Source organism: Ornithodoros turicata, chromosome 9, assembly GCF_037126465.1.
Source record: "Ornithodoros turicata isolate Travis chromosome 9, ASM3712646v1, whole genome shotgun sequence".
In the NCBI taxonomy this organism is placed as follows: domain Eukaryota; kingdom Metazoa; phylum Arthropoda; class Arachnida; order Ixodida; family Argasidae; genus Ornithodoros; species Ornithodoros turicata.
This window is the reverse complement of record NC_088209.1, coordinates 31,038,237-31,065,770: the sequence shown is the minus strand read 5'-3', so window position 1 is coordinate 31,065,770 and position 27,534 is coordinate 31,038,237. Positions and strand designations below refer to the sequence as shown.

The following is a 27,534-nucleotide window of genomic DNA, read 5'->3' as shown; positions in this document are numbered from 1 at the left end:
ATTCAAAGACAGTCCATCCTTTCTTGACAACGAAGCTCCAACCTTGTATGTTACGTCGTACGTTGTGACAGCGTGTCTCTACGCATTAGAGGAGAACCCACGTAGAGAAATCACGTGACCGTTAATAGGGTGTTGGTAGGGGTCGCTTCAAAAGACCCTTCGAAGGAAAGACTACGCGCGTTTCACGATGCGACGTTATCCCTTGATTGGGAGGAGGACCAAAGAGGTAGCTCTCCAGGCACGCAGGAATAGTGAGAGACTGCGGATCTACGCAGGCAGTTGGCCTACGAGAGTTGATACTTGCACAGCGTATTCTGGACAGTTACAACACAATGTTGCACTTAACACCAGTTACTGCTTCTCTAAACTTTACAGGGCAGTGTCCAGGGTACAGGGCCAACTTTCATCCAACAAACAACAACGTGCCTGACAAGAGTGTCAGCCTATGAATACTGCGAAACAGTTGAAGGCACGACCTGTCCTACTACAGATAGACCTACCTATAGTAGTAGGTCGTGGACGAAAGCACGCGCGGTGCGAAGTTATTTCGTCCGTGTTCCTCGCCTACGCTATACTGCGACATGAAGCGCCAAGTTTGCCTAGGAAAAGTCAACCTCTGCTTGGGTTACGTACGCGCGTTCTTAAATAAATGTACGAAGAAGACACCCAGCAACTACACAACAAGGAGCACACAACTTTTCCCAACAAGCACGCCAAGTGCATTTAGAGCAGGACTATATACTACGCAGCCGAGCAGTTGTAGAGGCAGTGGGCTCTATTGGATTAACCGTTTTACTGCCTACTCCGGTTTCTACTGTGGGCGCCTTAGGATTGGTGCCGTACGTCTGCCGGTGCGAATGGCGTGGCGCTATCATGCCGTGAAAAAGTCGCAATGAAACTAGCTAGTAGAGTGAGCTGCATGTCGGCTTGTTTCAAGCTAAGTGGTACAGGTAGGCGCTGTTATTACTACAGGGAGGGGGCTTCTTCATAATGAAGCACGTGCTTGAGAAGTACAAGGGGCCCTTTTTGCCCTTCTTTGTTCTTATTGTTCTCTTCAGAACATCACGTTGTATCTCAGGAGTAATTTAGGAAAGGAGTACAAGTTACTGTCAAAAAAGCATTTAAGATACTAAATACTGAGTATTAAAAATATTTGTACGATACCAAGTTACTCTCAAGAATATTTAAGATAAAGTAACTTGAAGTATTTGGATGTGCTGGTGGTGGTGGACTCTGGTACGGGCCAATGGAAGTTAGCATAAACCGGCGAAAACGTGGACCACCATGCAATCCGTATAACGGACACACCCAGAGAAGCGGGAGCTCGCAATGTTTCAACCCGTCAGAGTTGATCGTCGCACCCGCCGAAGCATTCGGCTCAAGTCGCTTCATATTGCCACATATTTTCTCCGTTCGTTGTTAGCTAGCACCGCAATGCCATCCCACGCCGGCTGGGACCGTTTCTTGTCTCGAGTAAAAATGCTGCGTCATAGGTCATAGAAAGAAAATCACCCGCGGAACGCTATCGTTATCGCGTACATCTCGCAAACGCGTTTCAGGGCAACAGCGCGGGTGAGAGAACGAAATGAGGCAGCGCACCTCCCCCCAACGTACCGTGCTCTCACTACGGAGTCTCCGAACGCTTCTCCTAACTTTGCGCGTCAGCAGCAGGGAGGTAAACGGTGAATTCTATGTCACGCATTTCGTGTGCTGTGTGTGTTCTGTTTTAGAGTATGGTGGTGAATACTTGCTGTGTTTGTGATTTATAGCGCTTGAATGAAATGTCACTGTTTTCTTCTTTGCCCCCAAAAGCTACAAGCTACGGTGGCACACAGCCATACACTGCCGTTATTGGACACACCAAGTTGCGTACAAGGGGGAAACCTGTGCCAAAGCATAAGCCTCGTGGTGAGAACAAAAGGCATCGTGACGGCCGGAGATCAGGTACTTTTAAGCTACAGGCCGTGTGCTATAAAAGGTCATTTGCGCTCGTGACGCGATAACCACTTGACGGATAGACTTCCGCTGCCACACTGTGTAGCAGCGAAAATCAGTCCGTCAAGTAGTTATCGCGTCACGAGCGCAAATGTGGACATGACATTCTCGGGTAAACATAAACAAATCCCCGCCACAACTTCCGGTCTTTCCGCGACTAAGGACGCACGGAATCAGCAGGCCATGCAGAATTATATCTTTCGTTTTCCGGATTTGTTGTAAACGGGAGGCGTACGTCTTTTTGTGGCAATTTGACTTGCCACAAAAAGGCGTATATGACCCTTTCATTCCTCAAATCGGAAGCGATAACTGTATCAATCGGCACAGTGGTTGGCGCAGAGCGTGTTTGCTGTGAAACCGGATGTCGTGTTGGCATCAAACCGGAAGCGTCGAAAACGGCATGTGTAGCCCACACCCTGTACTCATTTTGCGTGTCTTGAACGGCTGTGTCACGACGCGTTGTACCAGTGGGGTTTCGCACATTAACAGGATGTCCTGCAGAACTGCACATAGTGTCTCATGAACACCGATCACCTAGCCTCGTAGTGCCGTTATATATACGCCGTTATTCTCCGCTCCTTTTTGACTATAAAATTGACCATTCGGTTATAGCATCGGTCGACAGTTACAAATACCTGGGTGTTATCCTTAACCCCAAATTGTCCTGGTCTACCACGTATACAAATGATCTGTTCCAAAGCGCTGAAGAAGGTTGGCTATTTGAGGAGGGCATTAAAATTTGCTACACCTGAAATTAGGTTACTTGCATACAAAACGTTAATACGCCCGGTCCTGGAATATGCAAGCGACGTGTGGGACCCATACAATAAGTCTGATATTGCTAAACTTGACTCGGTCCAAAATAAGGCAGTACGTTTTATATTATCGCGTTACGATCCATGGTTTTCACCAGGTGCAGCACTTCGTGATCTTGACATTACTCCACTAAAGGTTCGACGGCGTGCTCTTCGCCTTAGAACATTCCATTCTATTATTAATGGTAAAGTAAGAATTCCTTTTAGCAAATATTTATCATACGCTGGAACATCCTCACTCAGAAGCTCTCATCAGCTAAATATTGTCCCCATTTGTACCCGTGTTGACGTTTTTAAGTATAGCTTTTTTCCTCGTTGCGCTGAAGACTGGAACGCTCTGTATGGTTCTGTCCGCCAAATCTCCGGTGAATGCTTCTTTGATGCACTCTTGCAATAACCCCTTAAAGGGGTTGCAGTATGTTTAAATAAATAAATAAATAAATAGTGTCATAACGGGCAACAAGTGTGGCACTGTGTGCTGAGGTGTGAGCATAAAGGTCCACGCTAAGAGTTCCAAGCTGAGTCGAGCACATTCGAAGCTCTGTATTTCCGCCACATAGTGAATTACTTACCTGACAGTGACATGCCGCATGAAATGCTACTTTTGGGCCGACTTACCTATCACTGGGTCACCACTGATGTATACGCGCCGTTCATACGGTCATAGCGTAGCAGCGCTCGGCATTGTTGCTCCCATGTGGCTAAATTTGGCATTTTTGTTAGGACACTCCCACTTTTCGGTGACTTTCTGTCCATTAGGAGAAACCTCAACCTTCACAGGTGTAAAAATAATCACTAAAAGACGCGCGCACGGACAATCCCAGTTGAAAACTCTGGACATAAATTTTTGCGTTATTATTTTTCCCCCCTTAAATTTGTCATCCGGTACTACCAGGACATATCACTGTCTGCGATTCGCCCTTGGTCAGTGCACGAAGTCAGTCTCGGAAGAAAAAAAATGAGAGTTCTGATATGGAATATATGGGACAACAACAACAACAATAGATGATGAGGATGAGATGGGAGTATATACCGCATATAATATCCCATATACATGGGAATATACGGGATATATAAAATGAGAGTCGCGATCTCGAAATCGGAGCTATTTGATATGACCTAATGTGTGTGTGTGGGGGGGGGGGGGATCTTTGCTTCTTTTGCTGGCAATTCTTACAGCGAACTGTGCCGACATTTTCCTCAGCGTGACTAACGAAAACTTAAGGGAAATGCCCCGACAGCACAGCACAGCCGATGAGAATGGTTCGAACCTATATATGTCACTTCCCAGTCTCATCTGTTACCTTTCTGTTGCCGGCTAATCGAAAGCGTCCCAGAAAACGTCACGGTGGCATCGTATGCCAAAAAAATCGCGGGAGTGCATATGAAATACCAAAACAAAACTTTTCAACGTATATACTGCTCGTAGTTCGGCCTATCTTTCTCTCGTGTATGTGAAACGTACACTATGTGAGAGACGCAACGGCCCATACCTTCATTTTAGCATTCAGTTGTTGTTGGTCACGTTGAACGTCAGCGTTGCCCGGTGACGTGTGTCGCCACATCTTCCACGCTATGCACGTATAGGTGAACGTCAGTATCAGCATAGGCGTCATGAAGGTCACTGTGAAGATCACTGCAGTGTAGACCTGCGCGATGGAACAGGGATTATCAGTATCGTCGTAATGGTCAATAGCGCGCGCTCCCCGATAGCAGTGCTTTGAATTGTAGAATGAATGAAAATACTGAAGTTCTGCAAATAACTATCACATTGCTACGTGGGGGTGAGATCGATTTGCTCGAGTTCCAGTAATCTCCATTTTGCCGAGACCTGAGCGGGGCGTCCGTCAGCCTCAGTATTCTGCATCACGTTTTGTCGCGAATATCATTGCGCGCTTTTCAAGTACGCTCGGCTTACTATCGGAGCCATTGCACTTATTTATTACTACCGATGCAGAATGCATCTTCAAGTTGGGAACGTGGTCTCAGGCAAGGTTCAGTCCGTGCTTTCCGTATACCGCTACGTAATACCGCTACTATTAATTTGGAATACACCTCCTCTTCTCGCTTGGGTCACACGGTTTCACCATAGTAACCATAACTTTAATTATCAACTAAATCTAGGGGTGGGCAAAGCAAAAGGCATGCAAAGGCTCAAAGTTCTTCTTAAGGCCAGTTCCCACATATAGCGCTTTCCTACATAGCGCTAGAAAATTTCGCTATATTTTCCTCCTCGCATTGCTGCGAACCGCTATAAAACCACTCTTGTCGAAGTAGAGCCCCGGTTAACTTTTCTAGAGCTATATTGAGCGGTGAGTCTGCGTTAACCAATCGTGAGCGTCTTTCAGCCGTGACGTCGCGGAAGCTGGGGTTTGTTTTGCTTCCGATTACTCGAAGTAGCAAGGCGGGAAGGCGACGACACGAGCTTCATCTGCCCGTGCTATACCCGTGCATCTGCATGGCTGTTTGGTTACTATAGTTCGGTATCGCGATCACAGCATCGAAAGTGTCATCCGCGTTCATGCTACGGATATCCGGCGAGGACAGTAAACGATCACGGTGATACCGGTGCATCACGTCGCCACGAGATATCCCGTGACTGCAGCAGAATAGCGCTCTGTGCTCGGTATAGTATGTGAGAACGGCAACCGGAAAAACAGCGCCAGATTTTGAGCGCTATTTTCCAGCGCCATATAGCGAAGCGCTGTATGTGGGAACTGGCCTTTACAGGGTAGAATGCAAACTGTGATCGCTCTCCTCAAGTATGTTCTAAAATCTGCTAGATCTCCAGATAACTTTCTGTCTTTTATTCGTTGTTTCGTCTATCTCTTGGAAGTAGCACGTTCGACTGGTTGTCTGTCAATTTGGCGCACTTTGTTCGACAAGCACTCAAATATAGTACAGCGTTACACACGTGCCAACGCCAGAATGGTGCAACACATTGTTCTTCAAATTCATTTCTACACATCTGTCCACCTTGGTGGGAGACTACAGCACGTGCAAATCGTCCTGAGGCGTGTTCCCACGTTGATTCATGGTGCCCTCCTCTTAGGTAGGGTCAGCTCACACCTATACACTCATAAAACACAACCTCACTGCATAACACGCTTCTAACGAACCATGATCCCGAAAAACATCATTCACACTACTGATTTGTTGCAAACGGGAGACTTACGCGTTTTTGTGACACTTATTCAGTTATGTTGTCAAAAAAAGAAGAAAAAGAAAAAAGAAAAGAAAAGGCGAACGACACGAGCTTTCCAAAAATCACGAGTGACAACGAGATCATTCCGGGCAATACGCTATGCAACCAGGTCCACTATCTCCAACTCCGCAGTTTCCCTACCTCCCCTATTGCCCGTGGGGCGACATCTTTGATATCCCTCTCCGAAATAAGGGAGAACATTTCAATGGGAGGCGGACGTGGTCGCTTCTGCGGACCCTCGCTCGTTTACGCATGCTCCCCCTTATTCCTGCCTTGTGACTGGACAGACACTTAGTCACGTGGTGTTTCCGAGCTTTACCCTCTCCGCCCGCGCGGAGACAAATTGTCGTCCCGTTTGGTTAGCGTAGCGTGTTAATATTTGGTGAAGTCCAGATCTAAGAGTGTGGCGTTCCACGGCCATTGTTTGCGCCGCGTAAATCTTGCATTAGGAATCTTACGTGTTTACCTTCCCTGAGCTCTCTTCCCAGTTCTCGTTGCAGTCGTAGTAAGTTCCACCAGCCCACGTGAATTCGGTAGCTCGTCCGTGAACAAACTGAACGCTGGAGAGCAGGGCAGCGACGATCCAGATACAGAGGATAACGAGGGGCCCCCTCTTCCGTGTCCATCGGAAGCTCAAAGGGTACATGATGGCATAGTACCTGCGTATAATAATGAGGTGCAAATGTATTACGGGCTTGCGTGCGGTGTGACACTTTGTGCTGCAAGTATACACGAGGAAGGAGTTCAAACTAGGTTCTTCACATAGGGAGCTATGACACATGAATTCTGACTATGGTGGTGGTGGTGGTGATAGGGCTTGCCGTTGTCGGCCTCACGTATGTGGGCAACGTCACGACTCACGCCCTGGGGGAATGTGCGTCCTGGGCCGACTTCTAAGGGAACTGTGCCGGCATATGTCTGAAAGCGTCTGAGGAAAACCAAGGAAAAACCGGGATTCGAACCCGGGTACCTCCTAGTCTCGACGTGACAGGGCGAGCCCGCTAACCACTGAGCCACGGGAGCTGGTATTCTGACTAGAGCACTGCACGGGCCCGGGCCGGGCTGGGCTTGTTATTGGCTGTGTGCTCCGGGCCGGGCCGAGCCCGGGCCGACAAAATACGCCAGCACCGCGGGCCGGGCCGGGCCCGGGCCGTTAAAATACGCCACCACCGCGGGCCGGGCCGGGCCCGGGCCGACAAATATGTTCCCGAGAGTCAGGCCCGGCCGGGCCACGCAGCTAATTCCACACATTGGAGATGCATTAGTTCATATCATCATGCGCTTGCGTCATTCCTGTGCATATTTTGCAAAGACAAGCAAAGGGTACTGCATTATGCATATGATTCGACCCTCTAGAACATTCTCCAAGCCACTTTACATTGCTCCTCACTCCTCACATATTTCACAATCACTTTGGCAAAGCTTGGTGAGAGGGATAGGGACTGGGAGAAGCAGTTTGTCGACAGCATGCTCTATCTCCGCAAAATCTTGACAGTGTAACGATAACGCCCCGTGCGTTCTGGATTTAATTTGGTCTCGTGCGGTTACGGTGTTAAACCGCCATCACTTGTATGTTTGTCTTCTCTCCTTATAAATTTACTTATAAATTTGTTTGATAATCGCCAGAAACGCGTACGTCGCGGCTGGAAATACTAGGCCGGGATCTACTCGCCGGGTCACCGTGCCGGGCCGGGCTCTATTTGCTTAGACGCCGGGCCGGGCCGCACTCTAGTCAGTGGGTCACCGGGCCGGGCCGGGCCGGGCCGCATAAAAATATGAAGGTCCGGGCCCGGGTCGGGCCGGGCCATTTTTCGATGCGCCCGGGCCGGGTCGGGCCCGGAAAAGTCGGCCCGTGCAGTGCTCTAATTCTGACTATACACTCTTACAATGGTCACTTCTAATAGAGGTAAAAGATTTTTGCGTTTTTACCTCTAAAAGTAAACGGTACGCTCTTAAAACGGTCACTTCTCACGTTATCACTGAGGACGGATAACACCTGCTGGAGAGGTTACATAGTCGGTAACAAGCAGAGACGAAACTCTCTGGTGGCCAGAGGTTACAGGCAGCGTTATGATCACCCGCAGGAGTTACACAATTACAATGCGCTCGATGTAACCAGTAAAGAAACTGTTACCCGTAAACAGGTAACGGTTATGACGGTTCTGTGCGCACTGTCTCAGATATCCGGCGCGAGACGAAGTAGTCACACCCTATTTCATAAGCCTCTGTGCAGAAACATTACCGCGTACACAGCGCAGAGAAAGGGCAGGTTTGATAATTTTCAGTGTATATTGACAGCCAAATACATCCCGGTATTACGCGACGTTGTGCAATGCCGTGTCAATGCTCGGTTACGCTAGTTAGAGGCTATCCTATGCCTTTTACTTTTAGAGGTAACAACCAACGAGATAGAGAGGGTACTATAGAGAGATAAACCGGCAGCCATATTTGAAGCCAACCTGGATGGCGCCACGTTGACCTCACCCTGCCTTGTTTGCAAATGACGGACATTAGGAAATCATGCGGTGAGCGACTTTACGCGCGTACATTTTGAAATTCTGTGGCATTTAAGGCCGAAAAAGTTGCACTGGCTCGAGCGTGCATGTCCCAAGCCCGCTTCAACCCAACTTGCCTTGCGCACTCGCGTTTCATTGGTCATTCGGCTCGCTCTTCGTTCGTTTTTGCCTTGACAGAAGGAGTGCGAGAGAGAAAGGGGAGGGTCGCCTATACTGGCATCAAAGCTTGGAGCCTCACCAAGGAGGTTGCGCCAACACCTCCTAGATAGCATCAGGCCTGCGCCCCACGTGACACAGCGTCACATATGAAGGCCTGCTGTGGATGCTGCTATGACGTCAATGAAAGAGCGGACAAGAGAAAAGCTCGAAGCAGCTCGCAAAGCTCACGCAGGCCTCTGTGAGTTGGGCAGTGCGCAGGCCTTCTACTATCTAGGAGGTGTTGGTAGCACACATTATTCCCTCTCTATCTCGTTGGTAAAAACTCATGTATATATATTTTATCTCTATTAGAGGCTGCCGTATTAAGAGTGTATGGATGAGGCTCTCCACAGCTGACTTTACGGTATAGGGAAAAAGGAGTAATTTTAATCCTTTGGGGGACGATATACATTGCCGCAGTCATTAGTCCCTTTCGGAATGCACGGAAAGCGCGGAAGCGTATGGCGAACTTGAGGGAGCATTTGCAGTGCTGAGGGGTAAATTTCAGGGTCACTCTCTTATTATTTTTTTCTTGACTAATTAGTTTATCGGCAAAATATGCGAGTAACCTGCAGACAGAAAGGAACATCTTCCAATTGTGCTGCGGAAACTTCTTCGGCGTGATTGCTGCGCGATAAATTCAGAACGAAAAACCCTTCTGGACAGAGTTTGGCGCTGAGCGTATTAAGGGAAAATTCTGCTTTTAGAGTGTGGCGTGCTGTGTAGGCAGGCTATACCGCTTGGGCAACAGAAACTTCCCCACGTGGAATTACTTGCCGGGCGAATATAAACTTCGTTCGCATATGCTACGCTTCCCATCGAGCGAGAGACCTCCGCAAGGACTTGCAGTACATGCAACAAAAGCGCACGTGCCGACGCTTCCATTGTATGCAAGTTGCACTTCTAACGTTGGGTCGTAACCAACCTGCAGTCGTTAAGTTTTCTCTGAACGCCGTGCGCGAAATAAACTTTCTCGGATGCAGCCAGTCGTCATAGCGAAGGAATATCCTAAACAATTTATGACCGAAGCGCGTGAGATCTCAGGACCTGTCAAAGGAAACGGGATTTGGAAGACTTCGCGTAAGAGTTCTTCCGTAGAGAGCAAAACATAATTTGCGATATCGCTTCGACTGCAACGACGGAATAGAAATACGAGCAGTGATCCACCCTCGGGGTGATCCGTATACGGCAAATTGTTTTTGCGCTAGAAAGGAACGAGATGCATTTTGGAAATGCAGCCGTTCTGCATCCATCTTATATCTGATATACCAGAAAGGTCCTCGTCTGGTTTCGCGCTCCTACACCGTAGGTCGCGGGTTCGACTCCACGCACCGACTGTGCTGTCTGGGGTTTTCCCCTGGGCTTTCCGGCAGACTCTTCGGACGAATGTCGGCACAGTTCCCCTTGAAGTCGGCCCAGGACGCATACTAAGCCCCCTATTCCTTCCTGCTGTCCTCTCTCCATCCGTCAACGTCTGTACGCTGCTCATAGCCACAGTTGCTTCACGGCACCAACACGGAATAGAAATAGAAATGCTTCGGAGGTGTCTGACGTGTCCAATCCGTCGTTATAGAGTGATTATAAGTTATTTAAGTAAGTTATTTTCCAATCCAATTGCAAGCCTCAAATTTATTTTTTATTTGTTGAACATAAGAAGAAGTGGCAAGCAAGCTGGTGTACGTATGTGATCGAACGGTAACATCTCCTTGAGTCTGAGGGGCAACGTGGAGACGAAAACAGGACGAGCACAGGACGGAACGTCGTCGTCGTCGTCGGTTCTTGTTCCGTCCTGTGCTCGTCCTGTTTTCGTCCCCATGTTGCTCCTCAGACTCAAGGAGTTGTTACCGTTCAATCTGTTTTATGTCGGAAAGTAACTGTTCCGAGGCTGCAACACACAAACAGACGAACCCAGCAGTGGCTTTTTCGGCAACCGCCGTGTTTCAATCCGTGTATTCACACGAGCGACATCCCCCAGAAGCGGAAGATGCGAAAAGCGTCAGTGTACGTGAAGAAACGACGTTGAACGATCGCGCTCACGTGATAGCAGAAAGCTATAACCGTTGGGAATATCCTGCTACACAGGAAAAAGATATTCCGTAGAAGACGACAGGAAGACACGCTTACGGTGTCGTCTGCTAAGTGTCGTCTGCTCAATGCGCAGTACGCCACTCCCGATATTCCGCACCGTGTGAATGCTCAACATAATACGGGACGGAACTTCGGCTCTGTGAGCAGTGTTTTCGCTTTTTCTTCCACTAGAATATTCCATGAGGGTGTCGTTCGTGTGAATACACGGAATCTTTCATATTCTCGCGCGTTTCCTTCTACAAGTTACGTCACGGTTATTTCCTCTTTGACGCGTAGTATTGTTCATAATCGTTCCCTTTCTCTCTCTCTCTTCGTATTTTTTGTTGTCCCCGCCTCTCTGTTTTCACGTGACCACTTCGTACACTGTTAAAACAGAACTTCACCGCATAGCACGCTTCTACCAAACCTCCAGCTGGAACGATATGATTCGCTCTCCTGATTTGTCGAAAACAGAAGGAGGAGCCTATCTGGGACATGCATAATGTGTCCCAGATAGGCGCCTCCACCAATTTTCATCAAATCCGAAGACAAAATAATATCATTCGGGTTGGTGGCTGGCTAGAAGCGTGCTATGCGGCGAAGTTCTGTTTTAACAGTGTATGTGAGAGATGTCAGCTCTTTGACACTTTTGTACCTGACGAAATGCAGATCTGTACGTTAATAAACAGAATAGTTTCAGTGTTTTTATGCTTTTACCACTTCTATTCAATATTCTTAAGAGGCTCCCCTTTTAATCAACGCTAAAGCGGCTGTTCTCTAAAGCTATGCTGTATGCGTTGTGGCTTTCACACGGAAGTAATACTTTTCAATGTGTAACATTTGCATTCTGGAAATATCAGTGGCCATTTGTTGATTAACCCCATATGAGATCAGCTTTGCGAAGATCAGTTGGCTTACAATTGAATGTATTTGGTTGTACAGAATATACCCCGTGTGAACGCGTATGACTGCCAAAAATCTGCAATATCGTTTGCGCTTAGTTCACGCTGATTAATTGTCGTAACAAGAAAAATAACCTACTTTCACAGCTAGAGCCCGGCAGATGTTCCCCAGGCAGTATTTCTTTATTCTATTCACGAGTCACTAACTTAATGAGATTTATGTAGTCAGTTCCAGCGAAGCCCATCGGTTTGATGAAAGAAGGCAGTTTGCTCGCCAAGAGAGCTCGGGAGACATTAATTGCTTCGTTGCTTCTCCTGCGTACACCGAAGCAATGCCGTGAGAGCACGCTTTACAGAAAACGCCGCGGCCAGACGCATGCTTTGTTTGACTTCACTCTCTACTTGTAGAATTCGTTCTGTATTAATACACAGGCGGCGAAATGTCTCATGGCTCAGAGCGATGAATGTGGTGAAGCGTTCTAGTGTAGTGAAATGAACAAATGAAGTTCATTGAATTATCATAAAGTGTCACAAAAGGCGTACGCCTCCCGTTCTCAATAAATCAACACTGATAAACGTATCATTCTGTGCAATGATTCAGCGTGCTATGCGGTGAAGTTCTCTTTTAAGAGTGTGGGTGCGTACACAGGGCTGAATTCTGATTGTTTTGCGCACATTTAAGTAGCATTATAACGACAACGATTTCATGTGCATGTCGCTATTGTTTACGGGTCACGCTACGGAGGCTGGTGATGCGAACCTCTTTCAGGAAATGGTCTTAGGATATCAACGAGGGACGGCCACGTCTACTCGGGATAATTATAACCAGCACCATATTCCAAAGATATAATTGAGAAGAATACCACAAATGTAGTTGCACGCGTATTGTCAAGATAACGATCTACGTATGGGAATTAAGAAGTTAGAATAATGCAGGAGTAGAATCAGAATAATAAGAAGTTTGAAGAATTAAGAAGTACCCCGGTTTTGCTAGTGATTTGTAAAATCATTACGTCAGGACCTCACGGTAAATGTACACCTGCCGTAACCAATTATGCTCACATGACGCTGAGAGAACCGGTTTATGTGAAAGACAGTGACGTGAAATAGAGTCATAGATAATCGCGAACGCTGGTGGTCATGATGGAAATGCTTGCGGTTGTCGGCCACGCTTAGGCGGGTAACGTCACGGATTTGGAAGCGGGGGCGTCCTGGGCCGACTTCACAGGGAACTGCGCCGACATCGCGCAACAACAAATACGTACATCATGAAATGCCAACGAATGAGGAAATTTGCCATTCACTTCCTCAGGGCAGCATGGTACGGCAGTATGGGCAAATAAAATGACGAGGCAATGGGTTAATACTGATCCAAGTCATTTATATAACATCGCACAACGAAACACTTACAGCGTAACTGAACAGGAATAAGAGAACAGAAAATCTAAGAAATGTGTCGAGGACCCCTATACTGACGCAGAAGAAAGTGATGGGGACATTTTCAGTAGAAGTTCCTAGGAGTTAATGGACTGAACTTTATGTGAAAATAAATGAAACGGGAAGCTGTGATGAAGCAAAAGCGTACATAAATTTCACGGCATACAATCCAATTCAAATTGCATGAGGAAAACGTACATAAATTTCTCGGCATACCGTACGAAGAGGCACAATCGAATTCAAATTGCACCGACGTGTCATATTTCTGACGAAAATTATACGCAGAATAAGAATGGGAAAATTTCAGACGTTGAACTGACGTGCTGGAATCGAATGGCCTCCTTACTTACTTTCTTTCTTTCTTTCGCTGGCACTGCAGGGTACAATAGCAATGCAATGGAGACTGAGTGCTTGTTTAAGTCAAAGTGAAAGCTGTTCCTGTGTACTTTTTTAAGCGCGCTGTTCCACCGTGAAATGTGCCATGAGACGAATAAAAAAGTCGTGGAAGCAATAACAGTTTCCGTTGCACAATGGGTATTGCGGCCACCGTTCTGTTCTGTCTCTTTTTTTTTTTTCTCTTCTTTACTTCGACAGAGCAGTCTCAAAATGAGCTTCCGAGAAGAAAAATCGTAGCGGCTATTTGTCAATATATATATATATTTTAAAGTTTTAAACGAAGGTTCATATTTAGGAAAAGAAATAAACAAAATATGTTGAGCATTTCATTTGTTTGGACGCCGTTTCGTGATTTCCCCAGGGCCCTTCCTTGTCGAAACCGTGCGCAAAAAATAACGTTCACTATTTTTCTTTTTTTTGCTTAATCATGTGCAGGTCCATCAAAATGAGAGGCGCCATTTCCGAATGTCCGTTACAGAGAAACTAGGGAGCTTTAGCTGAGCGTAAGCACTCCACGAAAACGATAAGATACAGGAAGACTGCCAAATCAAAGATCAGCAGCGTAATGTCAAAGGGGTTGGCTTATATGTTTTATATGTAGTCCCAGCCGGTAAAGGACCGAAGTAAAAAGGTTGAAAGGAACGGTTGAAATGCAAGCTGCTTTTGCCGTTTTGCTAACAGGCCTGAAATGAATGTGCGGCCACAAAAAAAAAAAAAAAAAAGCTGGTCTTGACGACACCCACACTGAGTTGCGATCAACAGTGGGATATACTCCAGAACACTGAAAGCCGCGCCTTCTTGTTCTTGGGGAGTTTACAGAAGAAATGAAAGTGTAGAAAATGGGCGGTGAAAGTTATCCCGTCATGCAATCTCTTTTATAGTTGTGTTACAGCATTTTGATTGCAGCACACTCACATATCCACAATGTTTGGAACGTCAGCACGGTTCTATGCTACACTAGGTTACGGCTTACGAAACTACACCGACTACAGTACATCTCCATGTTTTACTTTTTCCAATTCACTTTAATTCAGGGCTACACCGATAATAAGCCACTCTCCACCGTTCTACAAAGAGGTGTATTTGACCAATTATTGTATTACTTTAGCTTCTGCCAACGGAAAGTTTAGAGGAACTGGCGTTGAAACGGTTAAAGTCGCGTCTAGATCTAACAAACTTATAACATCGAATCATATGGGGGGGGGGGGGGGCTACTTCAATGAACCATCATCTCCCCCCCCCCCCCGCACGTGAACCACACTAATATATGGGAAGCAGAAGTAAGTCGTCGCCTTTCACTCTTCCTTTCCATTTCCTTTTCTCTTACCTCTTCACATCGAGGCAGCGCCCTCGTGCTTCAGAAGCTAGCTGAAGGGCACGTTCTGGAGTTTCTGGGGTTCGTACTTTTCGTTGAGGCGATACTGACGTTGCATGTAGTCTAATTTGCAACAGCTGGCTGGAATCTAGACCGCCCCGTGACGTGAAAGAATCGGCTTTTGATCACTGGCTCAGGACACGCCTTCTGGTGCCTAGTGGAATGCTGTGGTGCTGTGTAATATAGCTGTGGCCGACTTAATGAAACATAGAAGGACGCTATTCTTTAATCCCGGTGGTGATGCTGGTGCAAGAAGTGGTGTGCCATTAAGTAGAGGGAAATCAAGAAAATGATAGGTACGGAGAAAACTTACGAGCATGAAATGGGCAGCTAAAACATAGCGCGGGGGGTGGGGATATATTTATTAAGGAAAAAGAAAGGGAAGGTTAGTCATGCAAAGAGCCGGCTTGCTATTCCACACACATACAAAAGAAAAACGGAAAAGAAGAAGCAGAAAATGAAGGAAAGAAAGAAAGAAGGAAAGCGACACTATAACAACGTCACACATGCAGTTCATGAGTCTTTAGGCTCTGAGGAAACTGAGGAGAGCGACAGTGACAGCTCACTGGTTGGAGTACAGGACGGGTGCAAGTTAAATGTGATGCGGAGGTACCCGGGTTCGAATCCCGGTGCCGGCTGTGCTGTCTGGGGTTTTTCCTGGGTTTTCCTCAGACGCTTTCAGGCATATGTCGGCACAGTTCCCTTAGAAGTCGGCCCAGGACGCACATTCCACCAGGGCGTCAGTCGTGACGTTGCCCACATACGTGAGGCCGACAACGGCAAGCCCTTTCACCACCCACCACCACCACCACCACCACCACCACCACGTGATGCTTTTTACGAAAATAAACGTCATTGAGATGACATCATAATACCTACATTAGTAATTCCTAATATCCAGAACGGTTATGAAGGAAAGCAGCTCGTTCCTATTTCCTTCATGGTGATAGGGCTTCATCACAAGACATAATCCTTCCACATCCATCGCGAAAGCAATTTCCGCTTTTGTCGGAGAAATTGACTGACACTGATGTTGACGTACACGTGTGGACAATATGCGGTTCTATCGATTGACATACGTATCTATAGTATACTATTAGCCCACCTCACATTACCTGCTTTATAGCCGTCTCTGACAGTTGCACACGTAACAGTTGGTTGCCGTCTTTTCGAAAGATATTTTCGACTGCCCATCACTGAGGGCACGTCAACTGATATCTGCCGAAATGACCTCTACGCAGTCAGTTGCATACTACAAAGGAAATAAATAAATAAATAAATAAATAAATAATGGGAGCCCCAGCGCAGGAAAGGGAAAGAGCATACCTAATATTCCTATACGGCAGGATGCCATTTCGCTAGATTATGCCCGAAACGGATGTCCAGCTAGTGTAGTTTCTTGCGCAATGCGACTCCGATGCCAGAGGCGGGCTGCACAAAGAAATAGCTACGGTATTTTTTGTTTTTATCGAAGTTTCCAACGCATTTCTTCCCTTTAAAGCCGAGTGTGAATCAAGACTGACAACTTAAATCCTGGAGACAAACAAGGAGGCGATAACCGTTGAGAAATGGGAGGATGTGTGTCTTCCCTATAACCTCCGTGGGCGGCATCCTATTTGAAGCACGCAGTCTATTTCGGCTCATTTCTGGTCTTTTCCTCCCCATTCCATGCTGTCACATTCATCGACGGTGGCTCTCAATATGAGCAGCGTATCATGTTTGCGGAGTCTGTGCTCTCATTTTTTTTTCGCAATAGCGAAGATACGCCGAAGAAGTGCATTGTGAATAAATAAGGAATGAGCGTGTAATAACCAGCGGAATAAGTCGAAGCAATAGAGTTGCCGCGTATTACTAGTCAGCCCGTATTGTTAGTGGGACATAATGCGAGCGTAGTAAACCTACACGCATACTATATGGTATTGTACTCTACACTCTTGGTCTGGCAGACCTTTTCTTTCAATAAATATACACGGTGTTTCAGTTAAATCCCCGGGCTAAATAATTCGCGAACCGGTGCACCAATCGAATAACTTTCTTTTTTACAAGTATCTGTCCAATACCGCCTACAATATGCGCACCGCGTGAATGAGCGGGAGGCGCTCATTATTTAAATAAAAATGCAAATGAGTTTCGTAAAAAAGCGTAACTTCTAAAGCAGGGCACTGTCGGTATTAAAATGGGTACTACCCCTTTTGGGACCTTCAGTGGACACCTTTCAGAGAAAAATCTGCCACCGAAGCGGGTCATTTGTTGCAGTAATTAATTGGTTTCGGTTTACGTATTTTTGTCGCGGCTGGTCGCGGCGAAGCGCAAAAAGACGCTCTTTCACTCCCTTATCCATCAATGAATTACGTCCTTACACCAATGAATTACACCAATGAATTACGTCCTTTTGCGCTTCGCCGCGACCAGCCGCGACAAAAATACGTAAACCGAAACCAATTAATTACTGCAACAAATGACCCGCTTCGGTGGCAGATTTTTCTCTGAAAGGTGTCCACTGAAGGTCCCAAAAGGGGTAGTACCCATTTTAATACCGACAGTGCCCTGCTTTAGAAGTTACGCTTTTTTACGAAACTCATTTGCATTTTTATTTAAATAATGAGCGCCTCCCGCTCATTCACGCGGTGCGCATCTTGTAGGCGGTATTGGACAGATACTTGTAAAAAAGAAAGTTATTCGATTGGTGCACCGGTTCGCGAATTATTTAGCCCGGGGATTTAACTGAAACACCCTGTATATTCGCCCCTTCCACTCTTAAAACAAAGCTTCACCACAAAGCACGGTGAAGGCCAACCATTGTGCAGAGTAATGCCTCTATCAATCTTGATTTGTGGAAAGCACGGGGCGTAAGCCTTTTTGTGACAATTAACATTTGTGCATAAGTGTCGCAAAAAGGCGTACGCCTCCCGTTTTTAACCAATCAGGGGGCAGAACGATGTCATTCCGGATGGTGATTCGCTAAGAGCGTGCTATGTAGTGAAGCTTTGTTTTTCGATGTGTAGAGAGGTGCTGGCCATGCCACGTCGAGACTGGGAGGTACCCGGGTTGGAATCCCGGTGCCGGCTGTGCTGTCTGAGGTTTTTGCTGGATTTTCCTCAGATATATGTAATGCCTTTCAGACATATGTCGATACAGTTCCCTTAGAGGTCGGTCCAGGACGCGTATTCTCCAGGGCGTCAGTCGTTACGTTGCCCACCTCCGTGAGGCCGATAAGGGCGAGCCCTTTCACCGTCACCACCACCACCACCACCACCATCTGTTTTTAGAGCGTATGCAAAGCTTTTGAGCCCGTTGTACTGAACCGCTCTTCTTCTTAATGAAGCGCAAGATAATTTAATGGTTGGTAGAAAGATGGAATACTGTCTTCGTATCTGGAAAGGTGACATCTTATGAACAAGTTATGGGGAAAGTCCATAAACCGTACTCATATCTCGCGCTCGAAAAAGGGGAGCGTTATGCGAGCCATTTGGTAAGAAACGAATTCACTGCAGTATGTAAAAATGTCTGTATGTAGAAATCTGTAGAACAAATCTGTAGTAGAAAAATGTAGAAGTCTGTAGAAGTATGTAGAAGTCTGTAGAAAAATGTAGCTCTTACCCAAGCAGCACAACATCTTTGCCCAATATTGGACCGATATTGGCAATGCTGGCCCAATATTGGTCCGATATTGGTCGCATATTGGACCAAGATGTTGTGCTCCTTGGGATATTGTCAGTAACGTGTTGGCTTGCTGAGATCAGGATCAGGGTTCGATGCCGGCAGAGGACGGTAGCAATGTGGGAGAGGTAAACATTGCTTCCAGCAACGTGTGTCGGAGATTTCCGGCGCACGACAAAAGAACCCCAGGTGGTCCAAATTATCCGCAGTCCTACCCTGCGGTACGTGCAGCATGCGCCAGAATTTTGCTGACTCACCCTTACGTGTAAATCTACTCTTAATCTAATCTACTTGATCTTAATCTACTCTTACTTACTACTAATTAAGTGAAAAAGAACGTTTCGTGAAAGACTTTCATCTGCCTTGTGGTATGTGTTAACGCCAACAATTTAGGGTTTTCCAGAAATTATATCGTACGAATATGATACGATCTTTTATGAGGATGAAGAACATGACCTGAATCGCCATGGCCAGGCATTTCTCTGCGTCATATCTTACTTATCGTTTCAGCCAGTATTACGTTGACAGTATTCGTAACGACCCTGTCTATTGAATTTTACATTGTGCGGTGAAATACTTATGTATTGGACTGAGGAAAGGGGATCAGGTTTTTGTATGGTAGAATGTCAATACGTTTTGGCTAACGTGTGTGTGTGTGTGTGTGTGGGGGGGGCGTGCATGTTTATTCGAAAATAGTATACAGGAACGTTAAATCAAACGCAAGGTGGACGTGCTGAGAAACAAAGAAAGAAAAAGAAAAAAGCTACAGGACTTCCCATCATGCCCCGCTAGAAGCTAACGTGATATACCCAATCGCCGCACCGCTGCTATGTTCCTGTTTTGGCAGCCTAATTTTCATTTTAAATGAAGTGACGGATTCGCATGAACCGCGCGCGTCGGTTGCCTTCACATTCCAGCGCTTCTAAATCGCCCTCTGGTGAAGAGGCCTTACGAAGGAGTTTAAAATATTGATGAATATTGCGTCAGCTTATGCCCAGTGCAGTGAGCGGAAACTTTCGTGGCAACGGCTTTAGAAGTTTCCATAATAGTCTTCAGCATGCGCAACCTCATTTGTAATCCGTGTAGATCCTAAAATTACTAAAACTATGGGATAAAATGTAGCGCGTAATGGGCAGCGACGTGGATTGTTGCAGACTACCACTTCGTAGCTTACACTTGGTTCGACTGTTTTATGGCGAAATACGTTCTACAAATAGTAGCTAGATATATCGTCTGTCTGTTCGTTCGTCTACCCGTGGCGGTGTCCTGTATAGCGTGCTTACACTGTCATGTCAGAGTGTACGCAAGAGAAGCATCTAAGCGGTATGTCTTGTGCGCGGTTCTCGTATCGCATGCAAACGTAATGGACTTCGCTATTGTAATGGAGTGTGGTGACATTTGAAGTGGGCCCTTCGGATCCGCTTATAGACACACACCTCAATAAGGCACTGAAGATAACACAAATGCATCGCAGCTTAAAATGAAGCAAGCCAAGCGGGCAATTAAACGAAAACGCCTTAGCCTCACCCAGTTTACATCGCTTACTTTAGCCGCCACAAGCCCATTCTCTTGAACCGTTTGTGCAATACAAGTGTACATTTCGCCACACTATCAATACAAGTTCCCATCTCCGAGCAAGTCCAGTGCTGGACTGGAGAGTGCGTTCTTGACGTAGTATGTAAAACCATTGGCAGCTGGCCAACTCAACGTCAAGTGTTGAACGTACTAGCGTCACTGCCCGGAGACACGATGTTAATCGATGCAGCTGTCAGGATGCTTACAGCTGCCGCCTTCTCCTTATAAAGCTATTCTTTTTTTTTTTTTTTTCTTTCTATATTTCCCACGGAATTTATGAGGGGATTGCTCTCGGAACCCGACAGCCATCATCTCCCATATTTTCGTTTACAAAAGAGGAAAAAAGAAAAAGAATAAAAGAAGTAGAAGAAGGAAAATAGTATCGTACCGAAGTGCTTCTCAGCGAAAGTTACCGCCGTATGCTTGCTCTGCCCTGAGACATCCCTGAGGGACTTCGTGGGTCCCTCGCAGTATATAGCCTTGGCAATGCATTGGGCACGGGATCCCTCAGCACTGAGCCAGCATTCGGCGGTGAAGTGACAGTTCGCACTTTATTGGGTGTGAAACAGTCTTGTATTTGGGACATATATAACATGTAGCCCGCACCGAGGGGTGGTTGACGCGGTATCGCAAACACTCGCTGATCGCTTGGTCAGTCAGCGCGCGAAGCTAGAGCTAATACCGTCTGAGCCGCGACTGGTTTTGAGGTGAAGGGCCGATACGCTAACAGCGCTAGTGTGAGCGATAGAGGAGGCAACGCATTTGGCACGTACCATTCTTACAGCTTTACAATACTGGCTTATTATGTAACACCATCATCTCGATTCCATTTTAAATTGTCCAAGCGTTAAAGTTTTCAAGTTCCAAGTTTTAAATTGTAAAAGTTCAACGCGGCAGAAACATGACAAGTTAATATGTGAGTTTGGCTCTAGAAACGGTGTGTTTCACCACTCTTTTTTTTTTATCCTCGTATACCGTGCGAGATTGGAATCTTCTTCCTGTAACTGTAACTAAGATCAACAGGTTGCATTTGTTCTCTGCAGCTGTGGAAAAAGTTTTAAAGTTCGTGCCTTGTATATTTATATAAGCCTTTATATAAGCTTGTATATTTTTCTCTTTCTTCCTCTTTTTTTTTGTGTGAATGTTCGATCTAACGCTAATGTTTTTAATGCGATGACCCGCTGTGTGTCGCATGACACATTTTATACGTTCTGTCCTGCGCCTTGGCCTTCAACTGTCGACCGGCAGTATCAATGAAAAAAAAAAAAAAAAAAGAAGAAAAAACGGTTAGACGCAGAGAGGCTGAACAAATGGAGTACCTTGAAGCGAGCAATACGAAAGTGAAAGGAAGCAATGTGCTCCGCCAGTAAGACAATATGCATGGAATTCCGGTGGGCTGTTGTCTTTCTCATTTTCCCTCTGGCATTATCAAAAAGACTACGTCGTCTTTTTTCTTGCTTTCTCGCCCGCCAGACGGCAATCCGTGCGTTCCTTTCGTTGATGTTCCGTACAATTCGATTCTTCGGAAGACGGGCATTCCGGGCACTCGTTTTTACGTGGCTGCGTATTGTGCCGCGGATAATCAGTGTATAATTGTACATCGAACAGGCGCCCAGAGGGCTCAATTTGTTACTTCGCAACGGCGCCGTCTTTTATGACGCGGTAAGAGCGGCCAGATAGAAAAAAAAAGAAAACAAAAAAAGAGACAGTGTGAACTTCAAGGCGGTGATGGCTTCTTATAATTAATGAATTTAATTTCTCTGTTTAGGTGTGACCAGCGATACACAATGAAGCGCCGAACAGCGGTTATGAAACGTCTTTGTCCTTACGCCCCAGTCTCTTCTGTGTTTGCTCCTTTTGTCCTAAAAGAGTTTTAAAACAGTAACGAAGAAGACGATGCAGATGGGCGTGGCGCTCTCAAAAGATTTTTAATCCGATGAAACGTGAAAATGAACCGTTTATACGCTCAGAAAAAAGGGTGGAGCCGTTACACCTTTTAGGAGGTAGTAGTTGTCGCATATGTTGTGCCTAAAAGGTTGCAAAGTTCTGCCTGCTACCTACGAATGATAGGGTTACCCCTTCTGATACGGTGATCGAGGGGGGCGTACGCCTTGTTGTAGCAATATGGATATATGATAATTGCTTTTACCACCATTTTACACCCTTTATCAGACGCTATGTTGACCTAGGTGGTAACTATAGGAGTTACCACCTTTTCACACCCTCTTTTCTTTGAGTGTAGAAACACGATATTTCTTCTACTGTTGTGACAGGTACACTGTTAAAACAGAACTTCCATAGCACGCTCCTAGCCAATCGTCATTCCGAATGATATCATTCTGTCTCCTTATTTGCTGAAAATGGGAGGAGCCGCCTATCTGGGACACATTATACTTGTCCCAGATAAGCTCCTCCCACTGTTTTGAACAAATCATGATACAGAATGACATCATTCGGCATGATGGTTGGCTAAGAGCGTACTATGTGGTGAAGTTCTGTTTTAACAGCGCAGAAACGGGCGATTTTAAGGGACAGCCCTTAATCCGATGAAGGTTCGCCGAAGACCGAATCCGAGAGGGAGGAGGGGGGATCCCCTCTTACCCTAACGACCTCTGCCTGTTCCCTGCACATCCACCGGTGGCCCTGTGTCCGTACACCCGACAGTTCCGAGCGGAGTCTACCTCATATGACCCTTTTCTTACGACTCATTGACCCCCGCAGGATTTTACTATTGCCTGTCGTTGCAATACAGCATCACTTCTCCATCGCCTTCGAATGAATGTTACGTGCACACCATCGCTCCTGTATAAAATGCGCCAGTCGAACTCCCGAAACTGCACAAGATGTTGCGTGGAAGCCAACACTCAGCACTATCTGTTATCCTGCAACCAATATCTTCCTCAACGAGTCGTCCTCCAACGCCACTTACGGCAACTTGGTTATACCTCAACTTCTCTTTGGCCACTCTGCTCGGCCCAGTCCTGCACAACCAGGGGACACGGATAGCCTCCTGCGTTTCCTGCATTCCTCCAGCCTCTAAGCCCCTTCTTTCTTAAGTTTAGCCTGTTCTTAAAGGAATAGCAAGCCGGCCTGTGCCTAACTAACCTGTCAGCTCTCTCTTTCTTTTTTTTCCCCAATAAACATTACCCCCAACGCCCCCGCGAGGGATGGGGGTGAAGATGAAGGTGATGAATATGATGACGATGATTGTGATGGTGCTGGTAAAGATGAGGCGGATTTCCTCGTTACACCACTATATTATCATCACCTTGTATGTCTTACATCCTTGTATCTTATACCTTTTATATGACTTCTAGATCACATCGCCATGTGGCTACGGCTTATTTCTAGAGGTCAGCACGCCGCGCGATACCAGTGGGTGATACTGTAGAGGAACATAATCTCCTCTACAGTATCACCCACTGGTGATACTGCAGAGGAGATTATGTTCCTCCACATGTTTCTGATCAGCGATGATAGTATGTCCCGGATGGCTGGATGTGATTAGGGAGCTTCTCAGCTCCTGGATGTTGCCGATATAACTCATGGAACACCATCTCCTCTACATTTGGTGACCCCAACGTGCATTGGAAAATGATACATACCGATGTAGACAATACGATGACTGTATACGGCAACCCATCGGCTCAATAGTATAAGGACTCAATAAACACACAAGCAGTGCGCACAAAGCTGCTACGTAAGATCTTCTCGATAGATGATGCGAACAGCAGGCACTGTCGTCAACCAGATACCCACTGAACACATCCTGAGATACTTGTTCGTTCCTTATGCTGTCATCATTAACCCCATAAGCACGGCTCAGTGGATCCCGGGACACTTCTTGGTAACACCCGCGCAGACACAATGGCGAGACTGTTTGTTTTGTGTATGTGTTTCTTTTTGTTTTGATTATCTCCTTTTCCCTTTGCCTTTTATTCTTTCCTCTTCTTCTCTGTCTTTTTCTGCTTTTAAAGTAATAGCAAGTCGGCCTACGCCGGACTAACCTTTCCTCCCTTTCTTTTTTTTTCGTTCAATAAACGTATCCCCCCCTTCCCCCTCCCATAAACTCCTGCACTCTTAAACAAAGAACTTCACCAGATATAAATGCGCGGAAGGATGCCGATATCACTTTTGATTTGAGGAAATCGCCTTTTTTTGTGACAAATAACATAATTCCACAAGTGCCACAAAAAGCCGTACGCCTCCCGTTTTCACCAAAACGAGATGACAGTACGACGCCATGCGGGGTGATGATTGGCTATAGGAGCGCTGTGATGCGTTGAAGTTCTGTTTCAAGAGTGTGGCGGTCTGTGCTATTAATAGAGTGCGGATTTTTAGACACTAAGAGGCGGCGCTCTTGACCGCATAGCACGCCGTATGCCAATCATCATCGCAGATGATATCTCTGTGTCTCCCGATAAGCTGAGACAGGGGGGCGCACAACTTTTTATGAATCAACTTTCCTCCCAGTCCGAAGATAAAACGATACGATTCTGACAGTTGGTTGGCCTAGAACAACTTATGCGACGAAGAGCGCTATACGCTGAGGCGGCGCCGCTTTTTGAAACGCATGTGTGCATGAGCCTGCTCTCTAGCTATTAACCACACTGTTAAAACAGAACTTCACCACATAGCACGCTCCTGGCCAACCATCATACCGAATGATATCATTCCGTGTCATGATTTGTTCAAAACAGGGGGGAGGCGCCTATCTGGGACAAGATAATCTGTCCCAGATAGGCGCCTCCTCCCATTGTCAACAAATCATTGCACAGAATGATATCATTCGGAATGATGGTTGGCTAGGAGCGTGCTATGTGGTGAAGTTCTGTTTTAACAGTGCACCCTTTAGTGCAACAAGTGGGCTGGAGCACACGCTTAGAACAGAGGTGGTGGAACTGCTTGTCTCCGAGTTCCTCACCTCCGAGTTTCCAGGGCGAATAAGAGAGATTCGCCCCAATTACTCGAAGAACATAATCGCAGTGGACGCTGTTTCACCGTCCGCAAAGCCATCACTCCTATACAACAGGGGCGAATCTGCTCCGTCCCTGTGCGCGCTTATGAACCACGGCCATCGAACTCGTGCTACGGTGTGCTCCTAGGGATTGACCCCTCGCTTATGGACGAGCAAATACTGGGCGCCATCGAATCTGAACCTCCGGTCCTCGCGGCTCGACGAGTCAGAAATGATGGGGGAGCTGTGCGGCTCACTTTCCCTGGTTGGAAGCCGCCAGACCAAATCAGCCTTCACCTCCTCACGATGCAGGTCCAAAGCTACCTACCCCATGCAGTACAGTGCAACAATTGCCCGAGATATGGCCATGCGGCTGCGTGCTGCACCCGAAAGAGGACGTGCGCAACGTGCGGAACGTCTCACGACAACGCTGAGTGCCCCAATGAAGAATCGCTCTGCATTAACTGCAAGGGGAGTCATGTTGCCACGTCGGCAGACTGTCAACAAGGGAACAAAGACGGGTACAGCAGGGAACAAAGACGCGTAGCCCGGGTGCGCTCCCGCTCTACGAGCAGCTACAAAGAAGCCCTGGTAGTAGTCAGGAAGGCTGAACGCAAGAGGAAGCCAAAAAAGAAGCGTGCGCCTACCCCGCCAAGTATAACGGGGTTCACGCCATCCGCTTACCAACAGCCCTGCCTCCGAGAAGCATCCATCGTGGGCGGACAGCGACTACCCTCCGCTCCTGCCGCGCGATCCTCGAGGGGCCGCTTCAAAGCGCACAGCGGTTAAGCATCCTGCACCTGCCATGCCAAGCAACACCCAATCCCCGTCCCCCTCATCCCGTGCCGCGCTAGACCGAACACGCGGGGATGACGTCGCATCGGTCATATTAAAACTGCTGTTCGCGGCACTTAAGGCCATAGTTACTGCGTGCCCTAACTGCACCGTTCTCCCAGATGTTCAATCGATCCTAGGCCTTGAAAACCTCATCGCCCCCATTCTCTTGGCGGATCAGAGCAGGAACTGAGCTCCATCCAGCCTCGGCCTCACCGGTCAGAACATAACATCGGAATGACAACGCACTTCCAAGAGACAACGGTCTTCCAATGGAATGCGAGAAGCCTCCTGTCCAAAGTGTCCGACTTCCGTCAGTTCACCTGGCGACACAAGTTTCCTCTTATGTGTATCGGAATGCGGAATTCCGGTAGAGTTTCCTTTATCGAACTACGTGACATTCACCTCCAGTCCCCGTGGCGGGCGATGCCGCTCCGCGTTGTTTGTTCGTTCCGACATTCCAGCCATCAAGAAGGATATTATTACGGTCGGACAGGGCGAATACGTATGTTGCATCGTGCGCATAGCCGACCTCGTCCTTACTGTAGTATCACTTTACCATCCTCCGGAGGTCGCTTACGATACTGGCGACATGGCCGCAGTACTGGACAACGTCCCGCCTCCATATCTTCTTTGTGGTGACTTCAACGCCCACAACGTCATCTGGGGCAGCGCGCGCTCGGACACGCGAGGGGAGCGACTGGCAGCCCTGTTCGAGGAGCGAAACCTTTTAATCCTCAATGATGGCTCCCCTACGTTCCTGAAGACAACGTACCATTCCTCCTGCTTGGACCTCTCAGTTGCGTCAGCTCCTATTGTACGTCGCTTCAGATGGCAGGTGGGCGCTGATACCCTTGGAAGTGATCATCTTCCTGTCCTAATCAGCATGCAAGGTGCGCGAGTACGAGCCCACTCCCACACCGCTAAAAGAACGGATTGGCAGTCCTACAGATGCATGCTCGAATCTTCTCTTTTAGACTGGAGCCCCCAAAATGCCCCTGACTTCTGCGACGTGGTTGCTAATGCGGCACGCGCTACGACCCAGGTGCACCGCTTACCCGCCAAGTTCACGTCCGTCGACGCGGAGTATGAGAAGCTGCGCGCTATCTGCCGCCGCGCCGAGCGACGCGCCCGCCGCAAACATCTCCCAGTCGACAAAAGTGAAGCGAGGCGACTACTGAAGGCGATTCATAGGCATCTGTGCAAGCTGACACTCGACCGCTGGAGAAGCTTCGCGACATCACTATCTCCAAGAACACCCATGTCTCGAATTTGGTCGGCGCTCAAAGGGCTCGCCACTCCCGTTCTCCAAAGGCATCCTTCCCGCTCACTATCGCTTGCCACTGGGTGCTCCGAAGTCGAGGTTGCAGAGCAGTACTGTGCCCGCCTGACATCGACACCTGCCGCTCCTCTCGCGTCTTCCCTTGACATCCCTGTAGCCCTTGAGTCCTCCGCAGATCCGTCATTGGATGTCCCATTTTCGCTTACCGAGCTCGAATCTGCTATAAGGCTCTCGCCTGTGCACACGTCGCCGGGTCCTGACGGAGTCACCTACAAAGCAGTGCGGTATCTCCCGCTCTGTGGCCACCAGCTCCTTCTGGG

The 27,534-nt window shown here is 47.3% G+C and overlaps 1 protein-coding gene across 3 annotated transcripts in view; it reads right to left on the bottom strand.

Moving 5' to 3' along the window:
* LOC135367886 (RYamide receptor-like) overlaps positions 1 to 27,534 on the bottom strand; it is a 93,183-nt gene that overhangs the window by 6,439 nt on the left and 59,210 nt on the right. For all 3 annotated transcript variants that reach the window (XM_064600984.1, XM_064600983.1, XM_064600985.1), the window contains exons 2-3: positions 6,482 to 6,674; positions 4,304 to 4,459 (exon numbers count right to left, since the gene is read on the bottom strand). In XM_064600984.1, coding sequence (XP_064457054.1) covers positions 4,304 to 4,459; positions 6,482 to 6,674 — 349 coding nt within the window. The remainder of the gene's footprint in view (positions 1 to 4,303; positions 4,460 to 6,481; positions 6,675 to 27,534) is intronic.